Below are 24,634 nucleotides of genomic sequence, written 5' to 3'. Positions count from 1 at the left end.
GTGTCCTATCCCCGTTTACGTCCTCTGCGGGGCCGCCCACGCACGCCCCGTTGGACGTAATGGTATATAAGCCCCGCCCCCGCGGGTCCCTTCAGATTTCGACCCCTCCAAAGGGAAAAGGGGGGAACCTGCTTACATACATATCTTTCACATTGCATTCCGGGGAGGCCGGAGGGCGCATGTGAATCCATGAAAGATACCAACGCTGGAGAAATGGAGTTACAGGTAAGAAACTACTCCCTTCTCCAGCATTGGATCTTTCATGGATTCACATGCTTAGAATAGATTGTATAGCAGTATCATCGAAGAAGGAGGTGAGAGTGCAATGTAATTTACATTCACAAAGACACAAAACATTCCCAGTTCAAGTGTGTATGTAAGCAACAACTTATTTATCTGATATAAGCATTTCCATAGTACATAGTTATGTGCATATGTATATACATAATTATTCACTCACCTATCTATATATATATATATATAAAAATATATATTTGTATACTTGACAAAACCAGCCCCTCAAGGGAAACATAGGCAAAGTAAGCGACAACAGTTTCACCATATTTGGCTTACCTCATTGAAAAAGATGGCACAGCACTGCCCGTCCCATCTGTACCTCATCCGCATGCTGCCTTTCCAGGCAGTAATGGCGTGTAAACGTGTGTGGGACAGACCATGCCGCCGCCTGGCAGATGTTGGCAGAGGAATTCCTGCCCATAGAGCCGCGGAGGAGGCTGTCGATCTCGTGGAATGGGCTCTAGCGCGTCCTTGCAGGGGTCTCCCGGCCTTGGAGTGACAAAAGGTAATTGCCGAAGACACCCAACGAGCCAGACCTTGCTTGGAGATAGCCTTTCCTCTCGTCGACGGGCCGTAGGCAATGAACAACTGTCTGGTAGTTCTGATATCTTGCGTCCTTTGCAGGTAAAATGTTTACCGCCCTTTTGACATCCAGAGTATGAAGGGCTTTTTCCGCCGTCGACGACGGGGATGCAAAGAACGTAGGAAGGACCAGGGTCGAGTGCTTGTGATAGACTGTTGGTACTTTTGGGATGAAAGTAGGGTTAGTTGATAAAATCACTTTGTCCTTAAAGAATCTCATATAGGGAGGAACTATGACCAATGCCTGTAATTCCGACATTCTTCTAGCCAATGTAATGGCAATTAAGAAAGCCAGTTTCCAGGATAGGAACTGCAGGGCTGAGGAGGACATTGGCTCAAATGGAGGCTTCATCAAGGCAGCCAACACCACGTTCAAGCTCCACGACGGTGGGAACCGTTTCGTAGGAGGGGGGGAGGGGGGGGGGGGGGGAGTTCTAAAGAGACCCCTCATGAAATGTTTCACCAGTCTGTCACTGAATAATGGTGAAGACGGTCTCCTCCTCGTAAACCTTGAAATGGCCGCCAAGTGTACTTTGATGGACGATGATGACAGCCCACTTTCAGCTAGGTGAAGAAGATACGGAAGAATTTGCTCAGGGGTTACTTCTAAAGGCTGAATTTCGTGCTGTGTTTGACACCACGTACAGAACCTTCGCCATTTGCATACGTATGATTTGTAAGTCGAAGGGGCCCTAGCCGCCTGCAGAATTTTTCGGCAATCCGACGACACTTTCAAGCTGCCAAACTCTGAAAAGTCAGGAGCCATGCCGTTAAGTTGAGGCTGTCCGGATTGTGGTGCCACACCGTCCCCTTGTCCCTGGACAGGAGGTTCGGCACTTTCTGGAGAGTTATAGGCTGTTCCAACGACAGATGTAGGAGGTCGGAAAACCAAGGTTGTCTCGGCCAATACGGTGCCACTAGAATGACCCGGCATTTTTACCTGCGGATCCCCCGGATTGTCCTCCGTATAAGGGGGAACGGAGGGAAAGCGTACAGGAATTTGTCCGTCCAAGGAAACGAGAACGCTTCCCCCAGGGATCCTTTTTGAGGCCATCTGCTCGCGAACTGTTCGCATTTTCTGTTGCGAAGAGATCGATTGAGGGGGGTCCCCAACCTTCGAAGATTTTTTTTTTTTTTGCAGCTGACTGGTGTCCAGCTCCCACTCGTGTATTTGAGCCATTGTCCTGCTCAGGGAATCCGCTTGCACATTCCTCACTCCCGGGAGGTGGTACGCCACTAAGGATATGTTGTGTTTCAACGCCCAATGCCAGATCTTTTGCGCTTCCGCCGAGAGGGTCCTGGATCTGGTGCCGCCTTGCTTTATCAAGTAGAACATGGCTGTCGTGTTGTCTGTCAGCACTCTTACTTTTGATCCATTGATATGTGGGAGGAATGATTTCAAGGCTCATCTCACTGCCCTCAGTTCCAGTACGTTGATGTGTAGGCGCGATTCGGTCGAAGACCATCTGCCCTGGGTTTGATGGTTGTTCATGTGTGCTCCCCAGCCCGTCAGGGAGGCGTCCGTGATGATGGTGTTCTGAAATTCCAGCTCTTGTAGAGGAACCCCTTTGTCCAGGTTGTGAAAGATTTTCCACCATTGGAGTGATCTGATGACACCCTCGTCGTCGACGGTTATCCTGTCTGACCAGCGGCCCGTGGCCTGTTTCCATCTGTCCGACAGGAACTCCTGTAGCGGCCTCATGAACAATCGGCAGTTTGCTACTAGGTGGATGCACGAAGCCATAGAACCCAGGATTCCACATATTTCCTCACTGAAATTGTGCTCTGCAGGCGAAGTTGACTTGTCAGCTGTTCGATCTTCAGTATTCTGTCTAGGGAAGGTTTCACTATTCCCGAGTGGGTTTCGAATTGAGCTCCCAAATGGGAGCACTGCAAATTGGTAGTGTGTCTGACCTACCATGAACCTCAGAAACCTCCTGCGCTTTGGACACACCGGAATGTGGAAGTAGGCGTCCTGTAGATCTAGTGACGCCAAGAAATCGTCCCTTTGGACGGATCTGATCACCTCCTGCAGTGTAAGCATTTTGAACTTTTGATTCTGTAGGGTCTTGTTGAGGTCTCGCAGGTCGAGAATGGGGCGCCATTTTCCGTTCGGCTTCTTTACCACAAAACACCTTGAGTATACCCCTAGGCCTTACTGCGATGCAGGGACTAATTCGATGGCGCCTTTCTTTAGCATAAGTGCTACTTCCTGTCGCAAAATGCTTAGATGTGGTTGGGATAGGTGTATCGGTGGACGTTTTGTAGGTTTGCATTTGAATAGTAGTGAATGCCCGTACCTCACAGTGTCCAAAACCCACTGATCTGTTGTGATGGACTCCCATTCCTCGATGAGGTTTGACACTCTTCCTCCCAGAACGGTAAGCTTCCCGTCATTGCTGGTCTTTCAGTTTGGTCGTCGACGACGAATACGTTGGTCGTCTCTTGGAAGACGAGAAGTTCCTGTGCCGGCTTGAGGTCTGAGAGGCGCGCCTATATCCTTGGGAAGGATATGCCGATCTACCAAAGGATCTATCCCTGGTTGCTGAGAATCTTGAGTTTCCAGATGCTCCCCTAAAGGGACGAAAGGAACGAAAAGGCTTACCGCTCTGGAGAGAACCCAACGAGCGTGCCGTATCAGAGTCCTCCTTCATGCCTTTCAAGGCCTCGTCCACCTTTTCTCCGAAAAGAAGATCACCTTCGAAGGGCATGTCCAAGACTTTATACTGTACTTCGGGTCTGAAGTTGGTGCCCTTAAGCCAAGCCTGGTGTCTTAGAACAACTCCGTTGTTAATTTGTTTAAAACCCGAATCTGCCAGGTCCACCGCTATGTTAATAGCATGGTTCGATGCTTCTTCGCCTTCTCGAACCAGGGACATAGCCGTTCTTCTATGTTCTTCCGGGAGGTGGTCCAGGATAGGTGCCAGTCTGTGCCACATCTCCCCGTCATATCTGGCCACAATCGCCAGGGAGTTAGCTGCTTTCACCGTTGAGGCCCCCACGGAAAGAACCTTCTTACCAAACACGTCTTGGCGCCTCGCCTCGTTATCCGGCGGGGTAGAGCATTTATGTTGGGCCTTTGCTTTTCTCGTCGCCGCCGCCGATACCACCGAGTCAGGTGTAGGTTGAGCCGAAAGGCACTTCGGTGTTGAGTCTGGAACTTTAAATTTCTTTTCAATGCGGCCCTTGACAGCCGGCTCGGAAAATGGGTGACGCATGGTCTGAACTCCTTTCCAGACATGGTCTAAAATGGGTATTGAGAAAATTGAACGTCTACTCTTGCCCATATGGTCAAAAAGAAAACAGTCCCTTTTCTCCTCATGTTGAACCAGGCCAAACTCCTTGCACGCTTTTTCCATCATAGAATGAAAAGCACCTATATCGTCCGGTGGTGACGGGTGAGTGGGGCTCTTTGGTGTTTCCATTTCTACATCCGACACCCAGGATGGATCCCTGGATGGTGAGAGGGAGATATCTGATGCTGACCCGCGGTCAGATAAGGAGTCCGAAAGTTCACCTTCCTCCTGGACTGCTGGAGTAGTTGGAACCCCAACCGATCTGGTCGGGCGGTGTGAAGGGCCGGGCTCGTCGACGAGGGGTGTCGACGGTACAGGTGGAAGCCTTTCGTCCAAGGATTTTGGCCGCGAGTGTAAGGAGGGTAGTACCTCCATGGACAGGGTCGCCTGAGAGCTTGGGTGTTGGGTAAACACCTTAGAGCAGGTTGCCCCTGATGGAAACCTGGCTCGTAGACCGAGGTCTTCCGGGCTCACAATTCTGAAGCCGTCTTCTTTCGAGGCAATTGACACTGCCTGTTCCTGCAGCAGTGTGTCCGGCAACCCCATATCAAAAACTTCTGGTCTCCAGGCCAGAACTTCCGTCGACGAGGTCATCGTCGCCGACGTCGACCCTGGGTTGATGACGGGTGAAATCGACTGCGTCAGCGGCAGTGAGGACACCGACTGAATCGTCGTCGGGCCTGCAGGTGGCTTAGGCGGTCCCGCCTTCCCAGTGCTCTCCCTGCGTTTATCCGAATCTCTACTCGTGGCTGATCTGTGTCGATCGCCCGAGGAGGATTTAGGCCTTTCCTTTCCTTTTTTCGACGAAGTTGACGAAGATGTCTTTCTTGCGGAGTCTTTAGAAGAGTCCTTAGAGTAGTGACTTCGCGGAACGTCCTTTTCCGCAGGTCGTGTCTTCTTGGCCGGAGGTTCCGACGAATTTGAGCGTCGAGGGGCCCCTGATGTTTTCGCCGAGGCCACGCTGCGCACAGAGCCTACCTCTGACTGAGGGTACGCTCCCGCACCGTCGTTTAACCACGATACCAGCCGCCGATTTCGATCCTTCAGGGTTTTCTGGGAAAAACCCTTACATATTTCACACTGGTCCGAGTGGTGAGGGTGGAGGCAATAAATACAGTCTAAATAGCCGTCCCCCTCGTAAACCTTCTTCAATCCGCACGTGGCACACGGGCGAAAGAGAGGTTTTCCCGACATTCCGCTAAGATTAAGAAAAACTCACAGGAGTTCGAACAATTCGACAAAAGTAGCAGTAGAGACTACGCGAGGAGATGCCATTATCTTTGGAGACGGTTGAAATCTGAAGGGACCCGTGGGGGCGGGGCTTATATGCCATTACGTCCAACGGGGCGTGCGTGGGCGGCCCCGCAGAGGACGCAAACGGGGATAGGACACACAAGTGTCGGAAGTTTTTTCCTATTGGAAACGACTATATATGTGTACCGAGGGTTCCCAGTCTGATGACGGGGAATATTCTAAGCATGTGAATCCATGAAAGATCCAATGCTGGAGAAGAGGAAGGACTAAACTGTTTGCAAAATTTGGGATGCTTTTACAAAGTGCTCCGGTCCCGTCCCACAGAACGGAGGAATGTCCCATAAGTATGGAGGAAAGAGTGACGGGACGCAGGAGTAAATTGTGTACACTCCCCGTGGTTATAATCCGGTCTGCATCATACAGGGCTAGCTTGACTTGATTTGGTCTCATGATTAAGTCCTCAGTTTTGAAATTAAGTTAATTTATTATAGGAGTAGAAGAATTCAAAAATGTTCTGGGACCCATACTGTAAAGACTGGGGGAGGGGGGGGTTATCTGTACTCCTGCCCTTTATATGGCAGAGTAGAAGCACACAGCACCCCAGTCAAGGTTCTCTGTGTGGTAGCAATGGACGAGCAACCAAGGCTTAAGCTCTCAGGAGGTGATGCGGGCTGGTTCTTAAGTACAGCTAGCCCCAAGCCCACACAAAGGAATGTCCATACACTATGTATGTGCTAACAGAGTTCTTTATTTTTATCTAATGTTCAGAAGAATATACATAAATCAATAACACTTTGTACTCTGGTAATTCTAATATGTTAAATATATACAGTTTCTATGAGGTACCACACTTCGCTTTAAATTCCTTTAAAATGCATCAACTGCGGACAGTTCTAATGGCATACAAATCATGCATCAAGGTGTAACAGCATAGATCAATAGGAAGGCAGGTTAGCTTAAACAATGGCAGAATGCTTTCTTTCGCTACTAAAACAATTCTGAGTGAGGACCCCTCCAACCCCACTTGGGCAACCTGTAATAAAGTATTAACAAGCCCGGTCCATAAATGTTTAAATAAGTCCTGCTTCCTGGTCAAAAAGTTCAAACATGCCCACGTACCTGTTCTGGAAGAAATTCTTTGACGGGTCGATGACCCCTCCTGGGTGGACTCCCTTTAAAGCAGGAGCCACAGGGTGTTGAGATCCTCGAAGAAAAGTGGAACATTGGCATCGATCTTCGCGGTGCTCTTCGACGATTGATCGTGGAAGTCCTAGGAAGATGAGGCATGCATTTCACCTGGATGAAAAGTGTTTGGTGCTGCAAAGAAGACTCAGTGATGGATGCAGGCCTGGCAGCGGGCGTCAGGAGTCGTATTCGGCGGCCCCCTGGCCTGTCAGTACTGCAGCCGCAACACGCATCTAAGGATACCTTTGGCGATCACGACTCGGCCACGGGCTGGGCCTCGGATCCTCACTTCGTCAGTGTCCTCGGGACATCTTTGTCGGCTTTGGGTGGCGGGAAACACACTGGCAGACTTTCCTTGGTAGCCGGGGACCTCAACCTTCTCCGACAGGACAAAGCAGTCAACGGTGATGGCAAGGGAGCCCTCTGTCAAATGTTCTTAGGCAAAGGTGGAGCTTTCACATCTGAGGTAGTCGATCAGCACAGCGTCAAGCCGTCCTCGCTTCTGGGCAACAAAAATCAACTGGCTTCCAGCGCTCCTGGAAATCTTCCGAACCCTGGTCGATGGCAATGGACTTCAATGGCATCAATGTCCCGGTGCTTCTCTTCAGGATTCTCGGCAGACCCCTTCTCCAGACGTCAGACTGACAGAACTGGCTTCCAGGGTGAATAGCCATTTTTGCACGATGGTCCCTCGTAGCTCAGGAAGAGGTCTCCTAGCCAGGTCCTCTCTCGGATCAGTCCTCGACAGACTCACAGCTTTTAGATTTCATCAAAGGAAATGCAGCAGCAATTTTTCTTCTAGCTGGGCTTCAAGGATGAGCTTCAAGTTTCAACTTCAGCTTCTGAACAAATTGGTTAAGTGAGAGGTCCCAAGACCCTCACTTAACCAACCTCCGTCCCTCATTCACTCTGGATGAGCCAGGCTCAGTCAGCCAATCATACAGAAGGGCATTCATGCAGGCAGGCAGCCAATCAGGCTCACAGGCATACAAGCTATTCACTTCCACCCAGACACCCATAAAAAGGAATGTGGATTGGGTCAAGAACCAGCCTTGCAAACTGCACACTGCATTCATGTCAGTTTCAGGCAGGGCTGACTCATTCATTGTGTCACACACACAGAAACCAGACGCCCATTGGTCACACACTCCATTCACACAGCCCCATCCCAAAGGGTATACCCACAACATACAGTCACTCGGAAGGCTCCAGCCAACCTGGCCAGAAATTCCCTAAAATGCCATATATGGTTCTTCCACCAAACAGCCAGTCAGGGGAAGGGACAGAGTCTGGGCTTCCCAGGACTTGGGAAAACAATAGAAACCAAGAGGCCCCAGGGGCCATCTTGCCTTCCATCAGGAATCCACTGACTCCTACGCCAGGGCTTGGGTATCCCAAAATAAAGGATACTCTGAGCTGCTGTCATCTCAGCGTGAAGATGCCACCAGCCCATAACCTGGTCTGTGGGCAACACACAGGTGAACCAAAACACTAGGGGTACAGGGTTGTACCCCCACCCATGGGTGCCGTAAGGGTATCCCAAGGGTCTGTTCACCACAACCAAAAAGAGTACCAGCTGCACTGCCAGGGGTCCCACAGGACTCCTGTGCAGAAAATTACACAGAACAATAAAGAATGATAAGGGAGTACAGGACAAGGACATGGAGGCCCAGTCCCTCCAGTGCATTTCCAGCATCACAGTGCCCCTGCCTGCCAGACTGAGGTTATGGTGGTCTAATCGCCCAAGAGATTGACACCCTCATCCAGACGGTCAACATACCTTCTGGAAAGGCCATCTGCATTATCATGACTCTTACCTGGTCTATGCTCAATAGTGAAGTCTAGCACTTGCAGGCTAATGGACCACCAGAGCAGTTTAGGGGGTTCACCCTTCATCTGCATAAGCCACTTTAAGGGCTTATGGTCAGTTTGGACCTTGAAGATAGATCCAGTAAGTTAAGGCCTAAAACGCTGAAGGCTACAAACCATACTGAAACATTCCTTTTCTATAGTAGCCCACTTAAGTTCTCTACCTTCGAGTTGCTTACTGATAAAAATAATGGGATGTTCCCTCCCTTTGTCATCTAACTGGGACAAGACAGCTCCAATTCCGGTGTCACAGGCATCAATCTGAACAATAAAGGGTTTGATGTATTCAGGAGCACACAACACAGGTGCAGACACAGACTTTCTTTTTCAAAGGCCCTCCGACATTCTTCAGTAAGTAACCTTCCCAGGTTGCTTGGGCAAGGTCAGAGCTGTCAAAGGGGCAGCTATGGTGCCATAGTCTGCCATGAAGTTTCCGTAGTACCCAGTGAGGCCCAAAAAAGCTCTGCAATGCATAAAATAAGCAGTGTCACATAGCAATTTGCTATGCAATTATGTAGGTTTGCTAATTAAATTGACACTTGTGTAGCAAAGCTAGATATTTAAGTTACCCTGTTCAACAAAAGCACAGCTCACCCTGCATTTCCTCTCTTGCACCAGTCTCTCTCCACTCTCTTTCTCTGTTCACTGCAAGTTCAAAGGGGCTGATGGAGAGAAAATGCAGCAGTAACCCTCTATTCCAATCTTAAGTGCCAAAGGCAAGATTATTTTTCTTTTTTCAAATGATTAACTAGACGTAATTGGGATGAAAAGCTGCTTAGTCTCTTACTTTATTTCTTCTTACATAATGAATAAACAAAGCGAACTAGATGTTTCCTCAACGCAGTGATCAATATTTTCATATAGACTGCACATCTACATGCAATACCACACACTGTATTTAGCCTCTAGAGCTCGCTTTGCTCTATAATCATAATTGCATCATATAGTTGCACCTGTGTTATGGCGCTGGCCTAACTGTTTTCAAAGCCTTTTTATCATATCTATTTGTTGGTGTCCATTCATGCAGCTAAATTTACATTTTACAGAAATTCTACCAGAGCTTGCAAAATCTACTCACTCCACTCAAGTAGATTTTATGAAGGGCCAGTACCATTTGCTGGGGATGTTTGAAACTTGTATTTAACATTTACTTTGGTTGCAGTAAATATCAAATAAAGGTTTCACTGTGAATGGCTAGCCTCTGGATAGCAGTAGTGTGCCAAACAGTGTGTGTGTGTGGTGACATGCACCATTTTGCAGGAAGCTCATTTACATTTTTTTGTCATCTGTTGCCATGGGTCGGGTGCATTTCTCTTAGGTCTGGTAGAGAAACTAAGTTATTCGACTTGTAGATCTAGCAGAATTTTTAAAGAATTTGCCAAGCCTAACTCATCTCACTAATGTCTTACTTCAGCAGTAGACAAAAATGCGATTTTGACACTCATTTATGTTTTGGAAACAATGTCCGACATTTAAAACAATAGTACAACATTGCTAATCAAATGGGTTGGTTTGCTAATCATTAATAGTTTAATTAGCAAACTCTGCTAATCAATTTTTGAAAACCAATTTATGCCTTGCTCTCACTTGGGCTTTAGTAGTGGGAGTCTCCCGGTCATGTACATCCTATACCTTACTGGGGAGAGGTTGGATTCAACCCCCTCCTACCTCATGATCAAGCTAAGTGAGTTTCCCCTGAGCTATCTGGCACTTGATGGCCTTGATAAGGAGGTTAGCCATTTTCAAGGCCAGCAACACCTTATCCAAATGAGTCAAATGCTCATCCCAGGTGGAACTGTAGACAGCAATGTCATCTAGGTAGGCCACACAAAAGGCCTCCAGCCCACTGAGCGCACAATTGACTAACCTTTGGAAGTTGGTGCATTCTTCAACCCAAAAGGCATGACTCTAAACTGGTAGAGCCCCTGAGAACGCAGTTTTCTCCTTGGCCTGGTCCGTCAGAGCCATTTGCCATTAGCCTGAGGTGAGGTCAGAGGTGCTTACAACAGGTGCACATCAGTCTTGGTGACAGCATTGGCTTCTCCGTAGTCCACACAGAACCTCCAAATCCTTGGTACCTGCCTGGGAACAAGGACCATGGGACTGGACATGGGACTGGTTGAGGGTTCAATTACACCCATATCCAACTTCCTGCCGACCTCAGCCTGGATGTGGTTCTTAACCATATCTTGCCAAATACTTTGACATTCTCATTTGAATACAATGCAACAAGAACTCAGAAAGGTAAATATAGAGTTCAGTTAGCAAAACTGATCAGAATTAGACCAGACACTAAGTCACAAGACCAGACAAATTGCTATCACACAGCTGTAAAATATATTTTATTGTAATCTGCTCTTTAGGGAATGTTTTGTTACAGATTGGGCTCCTCTTTTATACTTCGCCTGCAAAAATACAGGAAAATATTTTCTTTTGGCGAATGTATATATCCAATGTGCACTTTTTTTAGTTGGAAAAGAAACTGAAAAAAATGTTCATATTTCACTTTAGGATATTTTCAGTTCCTGTCATGTCACTTCCCACTGTATACGTCATAGTCCCCCCCCCCCCTTTTTTTTTTTTAAGGACTCGAGTCCCGAGTTCAACATTATCTGATATTTCATCAGGAATGATAAGTTGCATATGTTTGTGTATTGGTGAGAAAGCGTGGCGAGGATAAGTGAAAAGTGAGCAGCATTTGTTTGGGCGGGGTGAATAGTTGCGAGATGGAGTTCACGCATTTCAGATTTCCTCTCGACTTGTTTCCTGCATGAGCCATTTTATACATTTCTATGTCAGCTGCAAAGATGTTTCAAAACTCGACCGCATCGACTTTGCAATTGGATAGAGAATGCAATGCATCTGATTCACAAAGGCAGTTGCAAATTGCAATATCCATTTTGTTCATTGCAACCTAGTCCTTTTGCATTTGTGAAGCCTCCTACTTTAACTGGCACCGGTTTTGAATATGCAACCACCTCCTGTACATTTGATGCCTTCATTTTTGTTAAATCGGCTTTTTTTCTGGACTTTACACATTAAATAAAGATGCTACATTAATTACAATGAAGGAAGATCATAGAGGCACTACTTGAGGCATCTGCTCCAGCCAAAGTGGAGAAGAGGACTGGGCAGAGGCAGATAAGCGGGGAAGGAGCCACTGTGGGAGCAGTCATTATGTAAGCATCATGAAGCAAGACACAGAAAACAGTTTCAAAGTTGAAACAAAAACTGTTTATTAACTTAAATGACAGGATGGTTGGAGATCTAATTTGCCCTATGCCAAGGTGGGATTTCCCTACCTAAAGAAACTAAAGTTTGAGTCAGTAAAGATCAACTTAAAAGTCTTTCTGTTTCCAAAACCTTTGCTAGCCCTCACAACTAACACTAAACGTGTAGTGATGTCAACAATAAAATAGACAGTGTTTCCCCAAGTTCAGAGCCTCTTCCAGCTCTTGGTGTAATTTCCAGCTCCCCTTCCCCAAGTTCAAAACCAGTTCCACAAAGTCGTGGGGTTTCCTGCCTCAAAGCGGCAACCTAGTTCATAAGATCCCAGGCTTCCCTTCCCCAAGACATCTGCTTCAGGCTCTCAATATCCAAAACAGTTCCAGGTCAACTTTACATTTTCTAGTTCTTGACAGTTCATACCGCTTGCCTTCTCCTGCTTCGTTTCAGCAATTTCTTTCATGGACAGTCCTTTGCCTCATTTAGCTCTGTATGTTTCTTTAGCTTTCACTGATAGGGTGTGCCCGGTGTAGCAGCAGTTGTCGGACCACACAGTCCACCCATTACAGTTTGCGCAACCCGTCACCATGGGCTTGCTTGGCCACACAGGTTTTTCTTTAACTGCCCCTATGTTCTGGTTCATACTCACATGCCTATCTCCTTGCCAACCTTTTGGCTTTGCCACAACAGGATTTCCTCTGTCAGTTTCTTGACTTTGCCACAATGAGTATTTTTCATACAGTTTATGGTGTGGTGTTCTTTTCCCTTCACCACACGTTGCCACAATGTTCTCACACTCCTCAGCAATGTTTCATACTTGCCTTATATTGTAATTCGTAGAATTAATTCTTCACTTTCAATGTATTGGATTCATTCGTGGTTCTTAACACCAACTGGTCATCTGTTCATAGTGTTAGGGAGATTGTATCATTTGTATGCTTCAGTCCCTCTCCTATTGAGACCTCCAGCACTTTTTGCTGGACTTCTGGACCTTTTTCCTTATATCCTGAATGAGCTGTGCCTTTTTCCACTCATTCAGTCTTATGGACTGTACTTTTTGGAACTCTGTTCTCTGTGTTTTACTTTTTCTATCGAGTCTACTTTTCTCCATCTCTCTCTTAAGGCATCTGTGTTTAACATTTGCAACACACAGCTCCTTAAGGGCAGTGTTGCTGGGAACCCTATGGGTTCCCCTTCGAGATTCTTTCTATATCCTTACTTTCTACTGTTCTTAATACATCCCCTAAAACTTTATATTTAGAGAGATTGGCACACACCACCTAATGTGGTGCCACAGGGATACTTAGTATGCCCCTTCTCTCTGCTCCTGTGACTTATTAGTCACATAGAAAATCCTCTAGTTACGGCTGGTGGCAGTGGATGTGTTCTACCAACTATTGTGTTATTTTTTACAGGAGACTGATCGCAGACCCGGTTATGCACAATAGGGTCACCCAAGTACTAACTTGGTGGCTTTCTTTTCCCGCCATTTCTAGCGTGGTTGTTCTTTGTTAGCCCTTGTTTTGCCTTCCCTTCGGCGGGAACCCTTGGGTGTCCCCCACCTAGGCTCCAGTGTGTCTGGGCAGGCAGGAAGTGGGGGAAGGAGTTTTTCACTCGCCTCCCCTTTGTCTGCCAGAGTGTCTGAATGGTACCAGCTCCCACTGGGGGTCTGGCTGTCCTTATTGGACAGCCATATGTCCCTTCCTGTAAACTGCTGAGAGAGATTGCAGAGGAGCGTGCTGAAACTAGATAAAAGGTGAGGTTCCTGGGGTGAAAAGTAAGTTAACCACACTAAACCGAAGACGACGTCGTCGAGAAAGCCTGCAGACCCTTTGCAACACCATGAAGCGACCACTGCTGTCCTGACCCGATTTCCTATGCCTAGTGCGTTTTGCCAAGGCCACATCCGTCCAGAGACACAATCCAACTCATCCAAGTCCCCTCACCAGAGTGCAGGACTCCAAGAATCGAAGATTGACTGGGCGAATCATGTCCTTTGTTGGTGCTGCAGAAAATGTTTAAAAATCCGTGCCAGAGGTCCTCCCTCTAGGCTGCTGCTGAGAGATCCCCCTCCATTGTCCTGCCTTGCGTCATCAGACCAAGGAATCTGGAGGTCGATTCCAGTGCTGCCACATCAAGGAGAATCCAGGCACAAACATTTCTTCAAACCAAAAGGAACTGTGGGGAGAAAAGTTATTACTTACCTCAATCCAAGAAGTAGCTCCAGAACGTTGAGTGCATATAGGAGGTGTCCACTATTACCTCGGACCAAAAGCTTTGTTTGTGTCCCTTTGGCGATTCCTCCAACAGGGTCTCTGTCGTTGTTATTCTTCTAGTATCCTTACCTAGACACAAAGTATCTACAGGAATCTTTGCTATTCTGCTGTTTCACAAGCCTTTGAGCCCACTCCAAACTGCCTTTTAGCTAGGGTTGCGAATTAGACTTTAAAAACCGTTGTGTGAGAAGAAACTGCCTCTAGAGCCTTAAGCTGTGCTAGTGTTTGACTAACCAACTGTTTTCCTTCCCAAAAAGACTTTATCTTATGTGGTTTAGCTAACTAAATACAATTACTGCACATCTGTGTGTGTGCGTTATTACCAATAGTACGGTAGAACTGTCATTAGTGTCAAAAGATGTAACAATTGCAACCGCGAGCAACTACCAACTAAGCAGCGGCCTTTGAAAAGTATCTACAAGCAATCCTATGTGCTTTGGTTTAATGTGCCCAGTATTTAAAGACTGCCCTTGTGTAAATCTAATATATATTTTATATAAAAATATTGTGCAAGTGTTTCTTTGAATTGCATTTCTAGCCTACAGCTCACATTGTCCTCTTATGATAAGCCTGACTGCTCTGCCACTCTACCAAGGTTACATGAGTAGTACAGACTGATACTAAGAGTTGGGGCTCTACAAACCATTGGGATAGTTTCATGAAGTCTTACTTCTAAGTGGGACTTTAGGAAAACTCCCCTAACAATAGGATAATCAAAAGCTTTCCTGTGATTGTCAAATGCCTTCTTTAATTCGGTATTGAATAGTTCAAAGTTCTTAGTCCTTTAATTTATAGTTCCTTTGATTTGCAGGCATCATCACAACCGTTTGTTTGGGCTTTCCACAGCATCTTTCGTTAATTCGGCATTCACCTTTGCCACGCAACAGCCCCCAGGAGTGCCCCGGTTAGGGCGTTGCCTTTTCTCACTCACCGGTCCCTAGCATTTCCTCCGGGCGGCTGTCTTCTCTTGCTCTGCACTGCGTACATGTTCCCGGCGGATCGCAAGCTCAGCTCGCAGTTCACTCCTCTCTGTGGGTTGCCGGCAGCTTCGCTCGCTTCCAGCGGACGCGGCCGGTGACAAAGCGATCAGATTTCGTCCTTGGCCTGCTGCAGGCACCAACCAGGGAGTCTCCCAACACTGTGGCCCTCCCACAGCTCCTCCAGGCCCCAACGCCACAGTTACTTCGTTCTTAACGGCGTTCCAGGACCACCCTCACCCGCCTCCTATTCCACAGGGTTTCGCCTTCAAGCTTGCAGCACTCGACCCGGCTTCTCCGATGCTGGTCTGTCTCCTTATGGTCTCACCTCCTTATATAGACCTGCAACCATTTGACAGGTTGCAGGTGTGAGTCCTCAGGTACAATTGCCTGACCATGTTTAAGGAAATACTCTGGACATGCCAGACCCTTACACCAGTCTACAGGCTTCTTCCTCATGTCAGTACTAGAGTGGTGAAGTGACATATCAGTGTGCACTACTCTTAGTTCCCTCTTCCTCGTCCCAGTACTATTATGGCATGAATGAGGTGAAAGGAGAGAAAAGGGTTTACAAAAGCCTAGAAAAGGCAGGGGGAGGTTGGCTCTCACAAGGAAAAGGGGGATACCAAGATGCGCCTGCGGATATCCTCTCCCCCAACCACAAGGACTCTACACCCAGGTGATCCTCCCTCGCTTCTCCACCCCCAGGGTTAGGGTTGGGATCTAAATGTGATTGCCTCGCCCTTGCCACCTGAGAGCAGGATCTAGGGGGAGAATAAGTGAGAATAACTGAGAATGCCCTCAGGTTCCTCACACTATGCATATGCTCCAACCTCATGTTAAGAAGAGGTTTGGATTCCCTAATCAGTATAAGTTATGTTAAAGTTACTTATATAGCGCACCCTCATTAACGGAATTGGTCCCCAGGCGCTCTGGCCGAAGGAGGGCAGGTAGAGTTAGTCAGGTGGAGCTGGAGTAGGAGCGTGGGAGAGGTGGTGTGCTGTTGGCAGCTTCAGATCGGTATACACCAAGTGCTGGGCTTTGGTGCAAGTATCGGAGCGGGCGAGACCTTGTGTGCTGTAGGTGCTGTTTATGTGTTGTAGATGCAGTGTGGTAAAGTGCATGCGGATTGCTGGGAGAGAAATGGTTGTGGTTGTAAGTTTTATGTGGTTTAAGTATGCAGAGATTTAAAGGTTGGGTTAGTGGGGTCTGTATCCTGATACTTCTGGTTCCGTTTGAGCTGTATCCCTATGGGTGGGGTTGTTGCAGATTCCTTATAGGCCCCTGTGGTGTGTGTGAGAGCGCGTGTCTGTGTGTGAGAGCGCGTGTCTGTGTGTGAGAGCGCGTGTCTGTGTGTGAGAGCGCGTGTCTGTGTGTGAGAGCGCGTGTCTGTGTGTGAGAGCGCGTGTCTGTGTGTGAGAGCGCGTGTCTGTGTGTGAGAGCGCGTGTCTGTGTGTGAGAGCGCGTGTCTGTGTGTGAGAGCGCGTGTCTGTGTGTGAGAGCGCGTGTCTGTGTGTGAGAGCGCGTGTCTGTGTGTGAGAGCGCGTGTCTGTGTGTGAGAGCGCGTGTCTGTGTGTGAGAGCGCGTGTCTGTGTGTGAGAGCGCGTGTCTGTGTGTGAGAGAGCGCGTGTCTGTGTGTGTGAGAGCGCGTGTCTGTGTGTGAGAGAGCGCGTGTGTGTGTGAGAGAGCGCGTGTGTGTGTGAGAGCGCGTGTGTGTGTGTGTCACGCCACTTTTGGGGAGACCGAGGTCCGTTGCGATCGCTCTCCCTTCTCCCTCCTGGCGGATCTACCCGCGCTTTCGCTCCTGGGGAGCCGCCAGGAGGAGAGCTTCTGGAACCGCTGCTGGAGGGCTGCGGCGCATGCGTGGGAAACCGCTGTCTCGGTTCCGCGCATGCGCCGTAGACTGGGCCTGCGCTTTGGGAAGGGCTTGCCTTCCAAGCCTCGTTTCGGGTCCGCCGGCACCCGGAGACGAAACGGCTTGCGTTTCAGGCCTCACAGTTGCCGGCGGCCCATAAAAGGGAACCGCTAGCAGAAGCTAACCGCGTCTCAATGCGGAAGCTTCGTTCGTGTTGCTCGCTCCTGGGTTCCTGTGGTTTCTGCTTCCACCTTGCCTTGCCTCCAGCCTGCCTGGGTGCCCTGCTCTACGCTGGGTCCTCTTGGGCCCTTTTGCCTTGCCTTGCCTCCAGCCTGCCTGGGTGCCCTGTTCAACCCTGGGTCCTTTTTGTCCTGCTTGCCTTCTGCCTGCCTGGGTGCCCAGTTTTGCCCAAGGGTCTCTTTGGTCCCACTTGCCCTACTTGACCTCCAGTCACCTGGGTTCCTTGTTCTCGCCCTGGGTTCCCTTGGCTCCAGTTTCCCCTCCGACTCCCCTGGGACCAATTGGGCCTTTGTCTTTTTTCTTATTCCTTGGGTTCTCCCTTGTTGGTTTCCCTTCCCTATCTGGTTCCCCTTTTCCTGTCTGGTCCTGCCTGGTGCCTCGTCCTTTTTGGATCTACAGACCATCGGGCTAGTCAGCCATCTCCAAACCAGCTACCTGAAGTACGCCTGAAAGTGTCTTCCTGCGGATTGGTGCCCCGACTTAGTCCTTGTTTGTTGTGATCCCGCGTTCACCTTGGACTTCACCTTGTTCCGAATATTCAACCTGACTGCTGCCTCTCCTGTCTGTGCTTGCACAGTCCCACCGTCACGTTAATCAGGAGAGTGCCTTCCGTGACGCTGGGAGTCTGTCCATCCTCCACCCTGTACCATTTGGATGGTGGAGAGGCGGGTTCCCCGAGTCACACACTCGTCATTCAGCTGGCTACAGCCTGGCGGCCCCAACAAGATCCACATCAAAGAAAACAGGTACACAGTCTTCACGTACATCCCAGCTTGACAGATTGAGACGCCTGCCTTCAGACCTTGAGATGGAGGATTCGCAAGAAGTGCGGAATGAGTTACAAGCACTCAGGGCGGAGATGATCGCCTTACGCCAGGAAAATCAAACTCTACGCCAAATGATAACCCAAGGGGTTCTGAGTACCTCACAGGCGGAAGGATCCTTGGCACACACAACGCCCATCAAGTTTGATGGAGATCCGCGACGAGTAGCGGAATTCGGTAATCATTGTCAATCCATTTTCTTTTCAGGTCAACTCATTTCAACAATGATAAGGCCAAGATTGGTTATATCTTGGGGAATTTGACTGGCAATGCTCTGGCCTGGGCAACTCAGTTTGTGGTTACCAATAGCCCAATTTTGAATGACTTTGCAGCTTTTGAAAAAGCATTCCTTGAGGGTTTTCCAGACGCCCAACCTGGCCTCCGCTGCGCAGAACCAGTTGATGGATTTGAAACAGGGGAACGCCGACATAATAACATACATTAGTCGCTTCCGTCTACTGGCAACCGATTCCCAATGGCCAGAAATCACACAAAAAACTCTGTTTCGTCGTGGGCTAAGAGAGGAGTTCAAGGATGAGTTACTCCATATACCCGAACCAGAGACTCTTCAACACCTAATCGAGCAGGTGCTCCGAATTGATCAGAGACTGGCAGAACGGAAGGCAGAGAGACGTCGGTTTGAGAGGGGCAGTTCCAGAACTACCAGTTTACCTGCCGGATCATTTGGGCCTACTGAATCCGGACCAGAGCCTATGCAACTAGGAGCTATGAGGGGTCCTTTATCAGAGGAAGAGAGAAGACGAAGAAGAACGTTACGTCTATGTCTCTATTGTGGAGATGCTGGGCATTTTCTGGGTACGTGCCCTTTACGATCCCAAAAGAAGAAGGCGGAAAACTAGTGGACCTGTTGTGTATTGGGAAGGCAGCGACAGGTCCCCCTCTTTCTTCAGTCCTTTCCACGTTCTGTTCAGTTCTACATCCCATGCAACCCGCGGTGCTACAGACTCTGAAGATCCGAATCAAGTTGCCTGGCAGAAGTTTGGAGGCGTTTGCTCTGTTGGATAGCGGGGCTTCCGGCAATTATATTGATGAAACATTTGCCTCTGTGAATCGGATTCCACTCTTGTCCAGATCCACTGCTCTGCCCGTGGAAGTCATCGACGGAACTCCTTTGTCCTCTGGGCCTGTCCGACAATTCACAGTGGGTCTACCTCTTCAGATCGCCGACCGTCTTGAAGATCTCGCTTTGGACGTCATTAAGTCCCCCACCTACAAGGTGGTTCTGGGCTTACCATGGCTGCAACACCATAATCCGGTAATTGATTGGAGAACGCACACCCTGACCTTTTCCTCTGCAGTTTGTGCTCAGAAGTGCGGTTTGTCCGCTCCGACCCGGGCTCCTTCGACCCCCTTGAACTCTAATGGTAGTGGGGTCCGTGTGTGTTCCATCTCTCATGTTCCTCAGGAGTACGCAGATTTTGAGCACGTGTTTTCTGAACCGGGCGATATACCACTACCACCACATCGCTCGTTTGATTGTTCAATCGAGTTGTTACCAGACTGCGTGATTCCCCATGGGAAACTATACGCTTTAACACGGGATGAGAAACAAGTGCTTCAGGATTACTTGTCGGATTGTTTACAGAAAGGATACATAGTTCCGTCTAAGTCTCCCGCAGGGTTTCCCTTGTTCTTTGTGAAGAAAAAGGAGGGCACCTTGAGACCTTGTGTTGACTATCGAGAACTAAACGACATAACAGCTAAAGACCGATATCCACTTCCATTGATTCGCAATATCCTGGAAACCCTACATACTGCCCGGATCTTCACCAAACTGGATTTACGTGGAGCGTATCACCTGGTACGCATCAAGAACGGGGATGAATGGAAAACGGCTTTCAAGACATCATTTGGGCATTTTGAGTATAGAGTCATGCCATTCGGTCTGTGCAACGCCCCAGCCATCTTTCAACGGTTTATGGACAACATCTTTAGTGATCTCATTGGTTTGTCAGTCTGGATATATTTGGACGATATCTTGGTTTTTTCCAGATCCATCGAAGAACATGTGAGACATGTACGTGAGGTCCTTCGACGTTTGTCTTTCAACCACCTATTCGCAAAGGCTGAGAAATGCAGTTTTCATCTATCCAGTATTGAATTTTTGGGATTTGTGATCAATCAGGATGGGATAGAGATGGATCCCAAGAAGGTACAAGCCATTCAGGAGTGGAAACAACCCCATGATGTAAAATCTCTACAACGCTTTTTGGGATTTGCAAACTTTTACAGGCGCTTTATCCCACTGTTCTCTCAAATCTCAGCGCCCCTTACCAGGCTGACCAGCAGTAAGATCACTTTCAGGTGGGATTCTCTCGCTTCTCAGGCGTTTGACACCTTGAAGTCGGCCTTCATGGCCGCCCCGATTCTGCGCCACCCACAGGATGATCTACCTTATATCGTAGAAGCAGACGCGTCGAACTTTGCTGTTGGTGCAGTTCTTCTGCAGAAAGATCCAGAAACTTCCGTTGAACATCCGGTGGCCTACTTCTCACGCAAACTGAGTCCCAGTGAAAGAAATTATGCGGTTATCGAGCGGGAACTGTTGGCTATAAAAACCGCGTTTGAGGAATGGAAGCTTCATCTACTTGGAGCCCGTTTTTTTCGGTGGAGGTTCGTACTGATCATCACAACCTGCAGTATCTACGCTCCTTGCAATGCCGAACGCCCCGACAGGCTAGGTGGGCCTTCTTTTTCTCCCCATTTGTGTTTCACGTTACATACATTCCAGGAACTGCTAACTTGAAAGCAGACACTCTCTCTCGATCCCTGGAAAAAGAGGAAGAAACGCCCAGCTTGGATCAGCCACTGATTTCCCCTGAACATTTCTTATTGACTTTGTCATCTCATCTACAGTCTATCGCTGACGCCACCTGGACGGATCCTGAAAGATCGGCCCTTCTTCGGCGTGAGTCCGTATCGGAACATGATGGACTCCTGTTTTTCCGGAAGAGGCTTTACATTCCCGAGGGTACGATTCGAGAGGGCATATTGCATGGGTTTCATGATTCACCCATTGGAGGGCATCGAGGGATGAGAGCTACACGTGAACTGATATCTCGACAATTTTGGTGGCCTAGGTGGGCTACCGACGTTCAGAGATACATCGAGAGTTGTCCCGTTTGTGCCCAATGTAAGGTCCCAAGGAGACGGCCTCTGGGATTGCTGGTACCAACTGAATTAGCACCATACCCATGGCATACTATCGCCACTGATTTTGTGGTTGATCTACCTCCCTCTGACGGGTATACTTGCATCATGGTTGTGGTCGACAGCTTCACCAAATATGCTCATTTCATCCCATTCCACAAGATCCCTACGGCTGCTCAGATGGCTTCAGTCTTTCTCCATGAAATCTATCGATTACATGGTCTCCCAGAAAAGATAATCTCGGATCGTGGTTCTCAATATCTTTCAGCTTTTTGGAACAAGGTGTGTAGTCATCTGGGTATACGTAGAGCATTGAGTTCTGGTTATCACCCGCAGACCAACGGGCTTACTGAAAGGACTAATCAGACCCTAGAGGAGTACCTCCGTTGTTTTGCCAACGCCACTCAGTCCAACTGGAAGGCATGCTTAGATCTCGCAGAAGTATCCTACAACACTGTTCATGCTTCCATTGGAATCAGCCCATTCTTCTGCTCTACTGGTCAACATCCCAAATTGGTGCCGTTTCATCCTGTGCATACCAGTACTGTTCCGTCTGCTGATGTCCTGGTCTCAACCATTCAACGACAACAAGAATTGGCACGTGAGATCCTGAAGAGAGCCAAGGAACGGATGAAGGCCCAGGCTGACAGGAAAAGGAGTTTGGAACCAGATTTTCAAGTGGGGAATAAGGTGTGGCTGTCCTCCAAAAACCTGCCACTTCGCAATTTACCGGTTAAACTAGCTCCCCGGTATTTTGGTCCGTTCACGATAATCGAACGGTTATCCTCTGTAGCCCTCCGTCTCCAGTTGCCTCCCTCTTGGCATGTACACCCTGTTTTCCATGTCTCCCTTTTGAAGCCCTATGTGGCCGATCCCTATGGTCGGTCCTGCCCTCGCCCTGCCTCTGTCCTCGTCCAAGGGGTCCCAGAATTCGAGGTTCAGGAGATTTGCGATGCCCGCTATCGCAGGGGGGTGCTTCATTTCTTGGTGGATTGCAAAGGGTACCCGGCTTGTGATCGTACTTGGGAACCTCATCAGCATGTGCACGCTCCCCGCCTTGTACGAGCGTTCTATGATCGGTTTCCTTGGAAACACGGGGCCCCGGGTCTTCCTGGGAGGGGGCATAGTGTCACGCCACTTTTGGGGGGACCGAGGTCCGTTGCGATCGCTCTCCCTTCTCCCTCCTGGCGGATCTACCCGCGCTTTCGCTCCTGGGGAGCCGCCAGGAGGAGAGCTTCTGGAACCGCTGCTGGAGGGTTGCGGCGCATGCGCGGGAAACCGCTGTCTCGGTTCCGCGCATGCGCCGTAGATTGGGCCTGCGCTTTGGGAAGGGCTTGCCTTCCAAGCCTAGTTTCGGTTCCGCCGGCACCCGGAGACGAAACGGCTTGCGTTTCAGGCCTCGCGGGTGCCGGCGGCCCATAAAAGGGAACCGCTAGCAGAAGCTAACCGCGTCTCAACGCGGAAGCTTCGTTCGTGTTGCTCGCTCCTGGGTTCCTGTGGTTTCTGCTTCAACCTTGCCTTGCCTCCAGCCTGCCTGGGTGCCCTGCTCTACCCTGGGTCCTCTTGGGCCCTTTTGCCTTGCCATGCCTCCAGCCTGCCTGGGTGCCCTGTTCAACCCTGGGTACTTTTTGTCCTGCTTGCCTTCTGCCTGCCTGGGTGCCCAGTTTTGCCCAAGGGTCTCTTTGGTCCCACTTGCCCTACTTGACCTCCAGTCGCCTGGGTTCCTTGTTCTCGCCCTGGGTTCCCTTGGCTCCAGTTTCCCCTCTGATTCCCCTGGGACCAATTGGGCCTTTGTCTTTTATCCTATTCCTTGGGTTCTCCCTTGTTTGTTTCCCTTCCCTATCTGGTTCCCCTTTTCCTGTCTGGTCCTGCTGGTGCCTCGTCCTTTTTGGCTCTACAGACCATCGGGCTAGTCAGCCATCTCCAAACCAGCTACCTGAAGTACGCCTGAAAGTGTCTTCCTGCGGATTGGTGCCCCGACTTAGTCCTTGTTTGGTGTGATCCCGCGTTCACCTTGGACTTCACCTTGTTCCGAATCTTCGACCTGACTGCTGCCTCTCCTGTCTGTGCTTGCACAGTCCCACCGTCACGTTAATCAGGAGAGTGCCTTCCGTGACGCTGGGAGTCTGTCCATCCTCCACCCTGTACCATTTGGGTGGTGGAGAGGCGGGTTCCCCGAGTCACACACTCGTCATTCAGCTGGCTACAGCCTGGCGGCCCCAACAAGATCCACATCAAAGAAAACAGGTACGCAGTCTTCACGTACATCCCAGCTTGACAGTGTGAGAGCGTGTGTGTGTGTGTGAGAGAGCGTGTGTGTGTGTGTGTGTGAGAGAGCGTGTGTGTGTGTGAGCGTGTGTATGAGAGCGTGTGTGTGTGTGTGTGAGAGCGTGTGTGTGTGTGTGAGAGCGTGTGTGTGTGAGCGAGTGTGTGTGAGAGCGTGAGAGTGTGCGTGTGAGAGTGATGGTGAGTATTTGTATGGAGTGATAGGTATGTCAGAACTTTTCCTTCGGGTGTGGAACTGAGGATGGTACTACCTATTCTCTTGTTATCTATTGTGACAGTCTGTTTGGCGCTTGGAAAGGTTCAGGTTCATATGAAGCGTTTGGGGGGCCGGGGGGGGCGGACGCATGGGTACAGTGCCATGACACCAATAGATGGCAACAATGCTATACACAAATCATTTAAGTCCAAAAACAAGGAGTCCCACTGATCCAGAATTGCCAAGCACACCTGTTACAAACATAGGAAAGGTCTGTCTGCGGCTTGAAGTGAAAGGTACAGTCTAGGGCGATAGTACTGAGGATCTGTATGGAAAATGTGAGAAAGGCTGCTCAGTGTCTCTGAGACAGGGATGCTTGCAGCGCTTGGTGGATGGGAGGGGTGATGGCAATGAGGCATTCACTATGGGATTCACTATGGGATTCGTGTGGCTCAACTGAACAGGAACATGTTCGCAGGCTCCTCTGCAATTTGAGATTTAGATTAAGTTATCCTTTCCTCAAAGCCAGTGCTGAAAAATGAGAAACCCGTCAATTTCCAAGAGAACGTACCTGCAAACGTTACTTCGACAGCCTCTGGCTTGTTCCTAGGATACCAAAAAAAGAAAAGAAAAAAAAGAACAATTGGCATCAAGTTGAACAGAGGAATGAACACGTTCTGGCATTTGGATAGTTAAATACGTTCATTTATTAGCCCAAACAGCCAGTACTGGAATAACCCCAGGAGGCTGTATGGGTTTGTAGTTGTGACCATCTAGGTTTGGGCCCTTTTCCACACCAAACAGTGAAAGCCTAAGATTTGCCTGCACCAGGCAGCAAAGGTAAAGCCACTACATGCCCTTGCCCGCCCGCTAGAGACCATCGCATCCACCCAGAAACGTTTTCCACACAAACCTTTTCTCCTGGCCTTAAAATCCACCCATTTACTGCTTACCGCCCTCTCACTGGATCTTATTTTCATCCTTGCACTCTGCAATTCTAAGCCCTGCTCAACATCTCATTCTACAGCCACCATAAAATATTTCCCCCTTGCGCTCGTTCACACTTCTTGCAACGCAACTCCATTCCTGCGGATATGAAGA

At 49.0% G+C, this 24,634-nt stretch overlaps 1 protein-coding gene across 1 annotated transcript in view; it reads right to left on the bottom strand.

The window, feature by feature from the left end:
* The window catches only part of ARPC2 (actin related protein 2/3 complex subunit 2), a 294,972-nt gene that overhangs the window by 172,056 nt on the left and 98,282 nt on the right, over nucleotides 1-24,634 (bottom strand). Inside the window, exon 2 of the mRNA XM_069616822.1 lies at nucleotides 24,105-24,139. Within this exon, the coding sequence (XP_069472923.1) occupies nucleotides 24,105-24,139 (35 nt within the window). The remainder of the gene's footprint in view (nucleotides 1-24,104; nucleotides 24,140-24,634) is intronic.

The sequence above is a fragment of the Ambystoma mexicanum genome, chromosome 9 (genome assembly GCF_040938575.1).
Source record: "Ambystoma mexicanum isolate Mex_15411 chromosome 9, UKY_AmexF1_1, whole genome shotgun sequence".
In the NCBI taxonomy this organism is placed as follows: domain Eukaryota; kingdom Metazoa; phylum Chordata; class Amphibia; order Caudata; family Ambystomatidae; genus Ambystoma; species Ambystoma mexicanum.
Note: the sequence above shows the minus strand (reverse complement) of the source record. Positions and strands in the feature narration are given on the sequence as shown.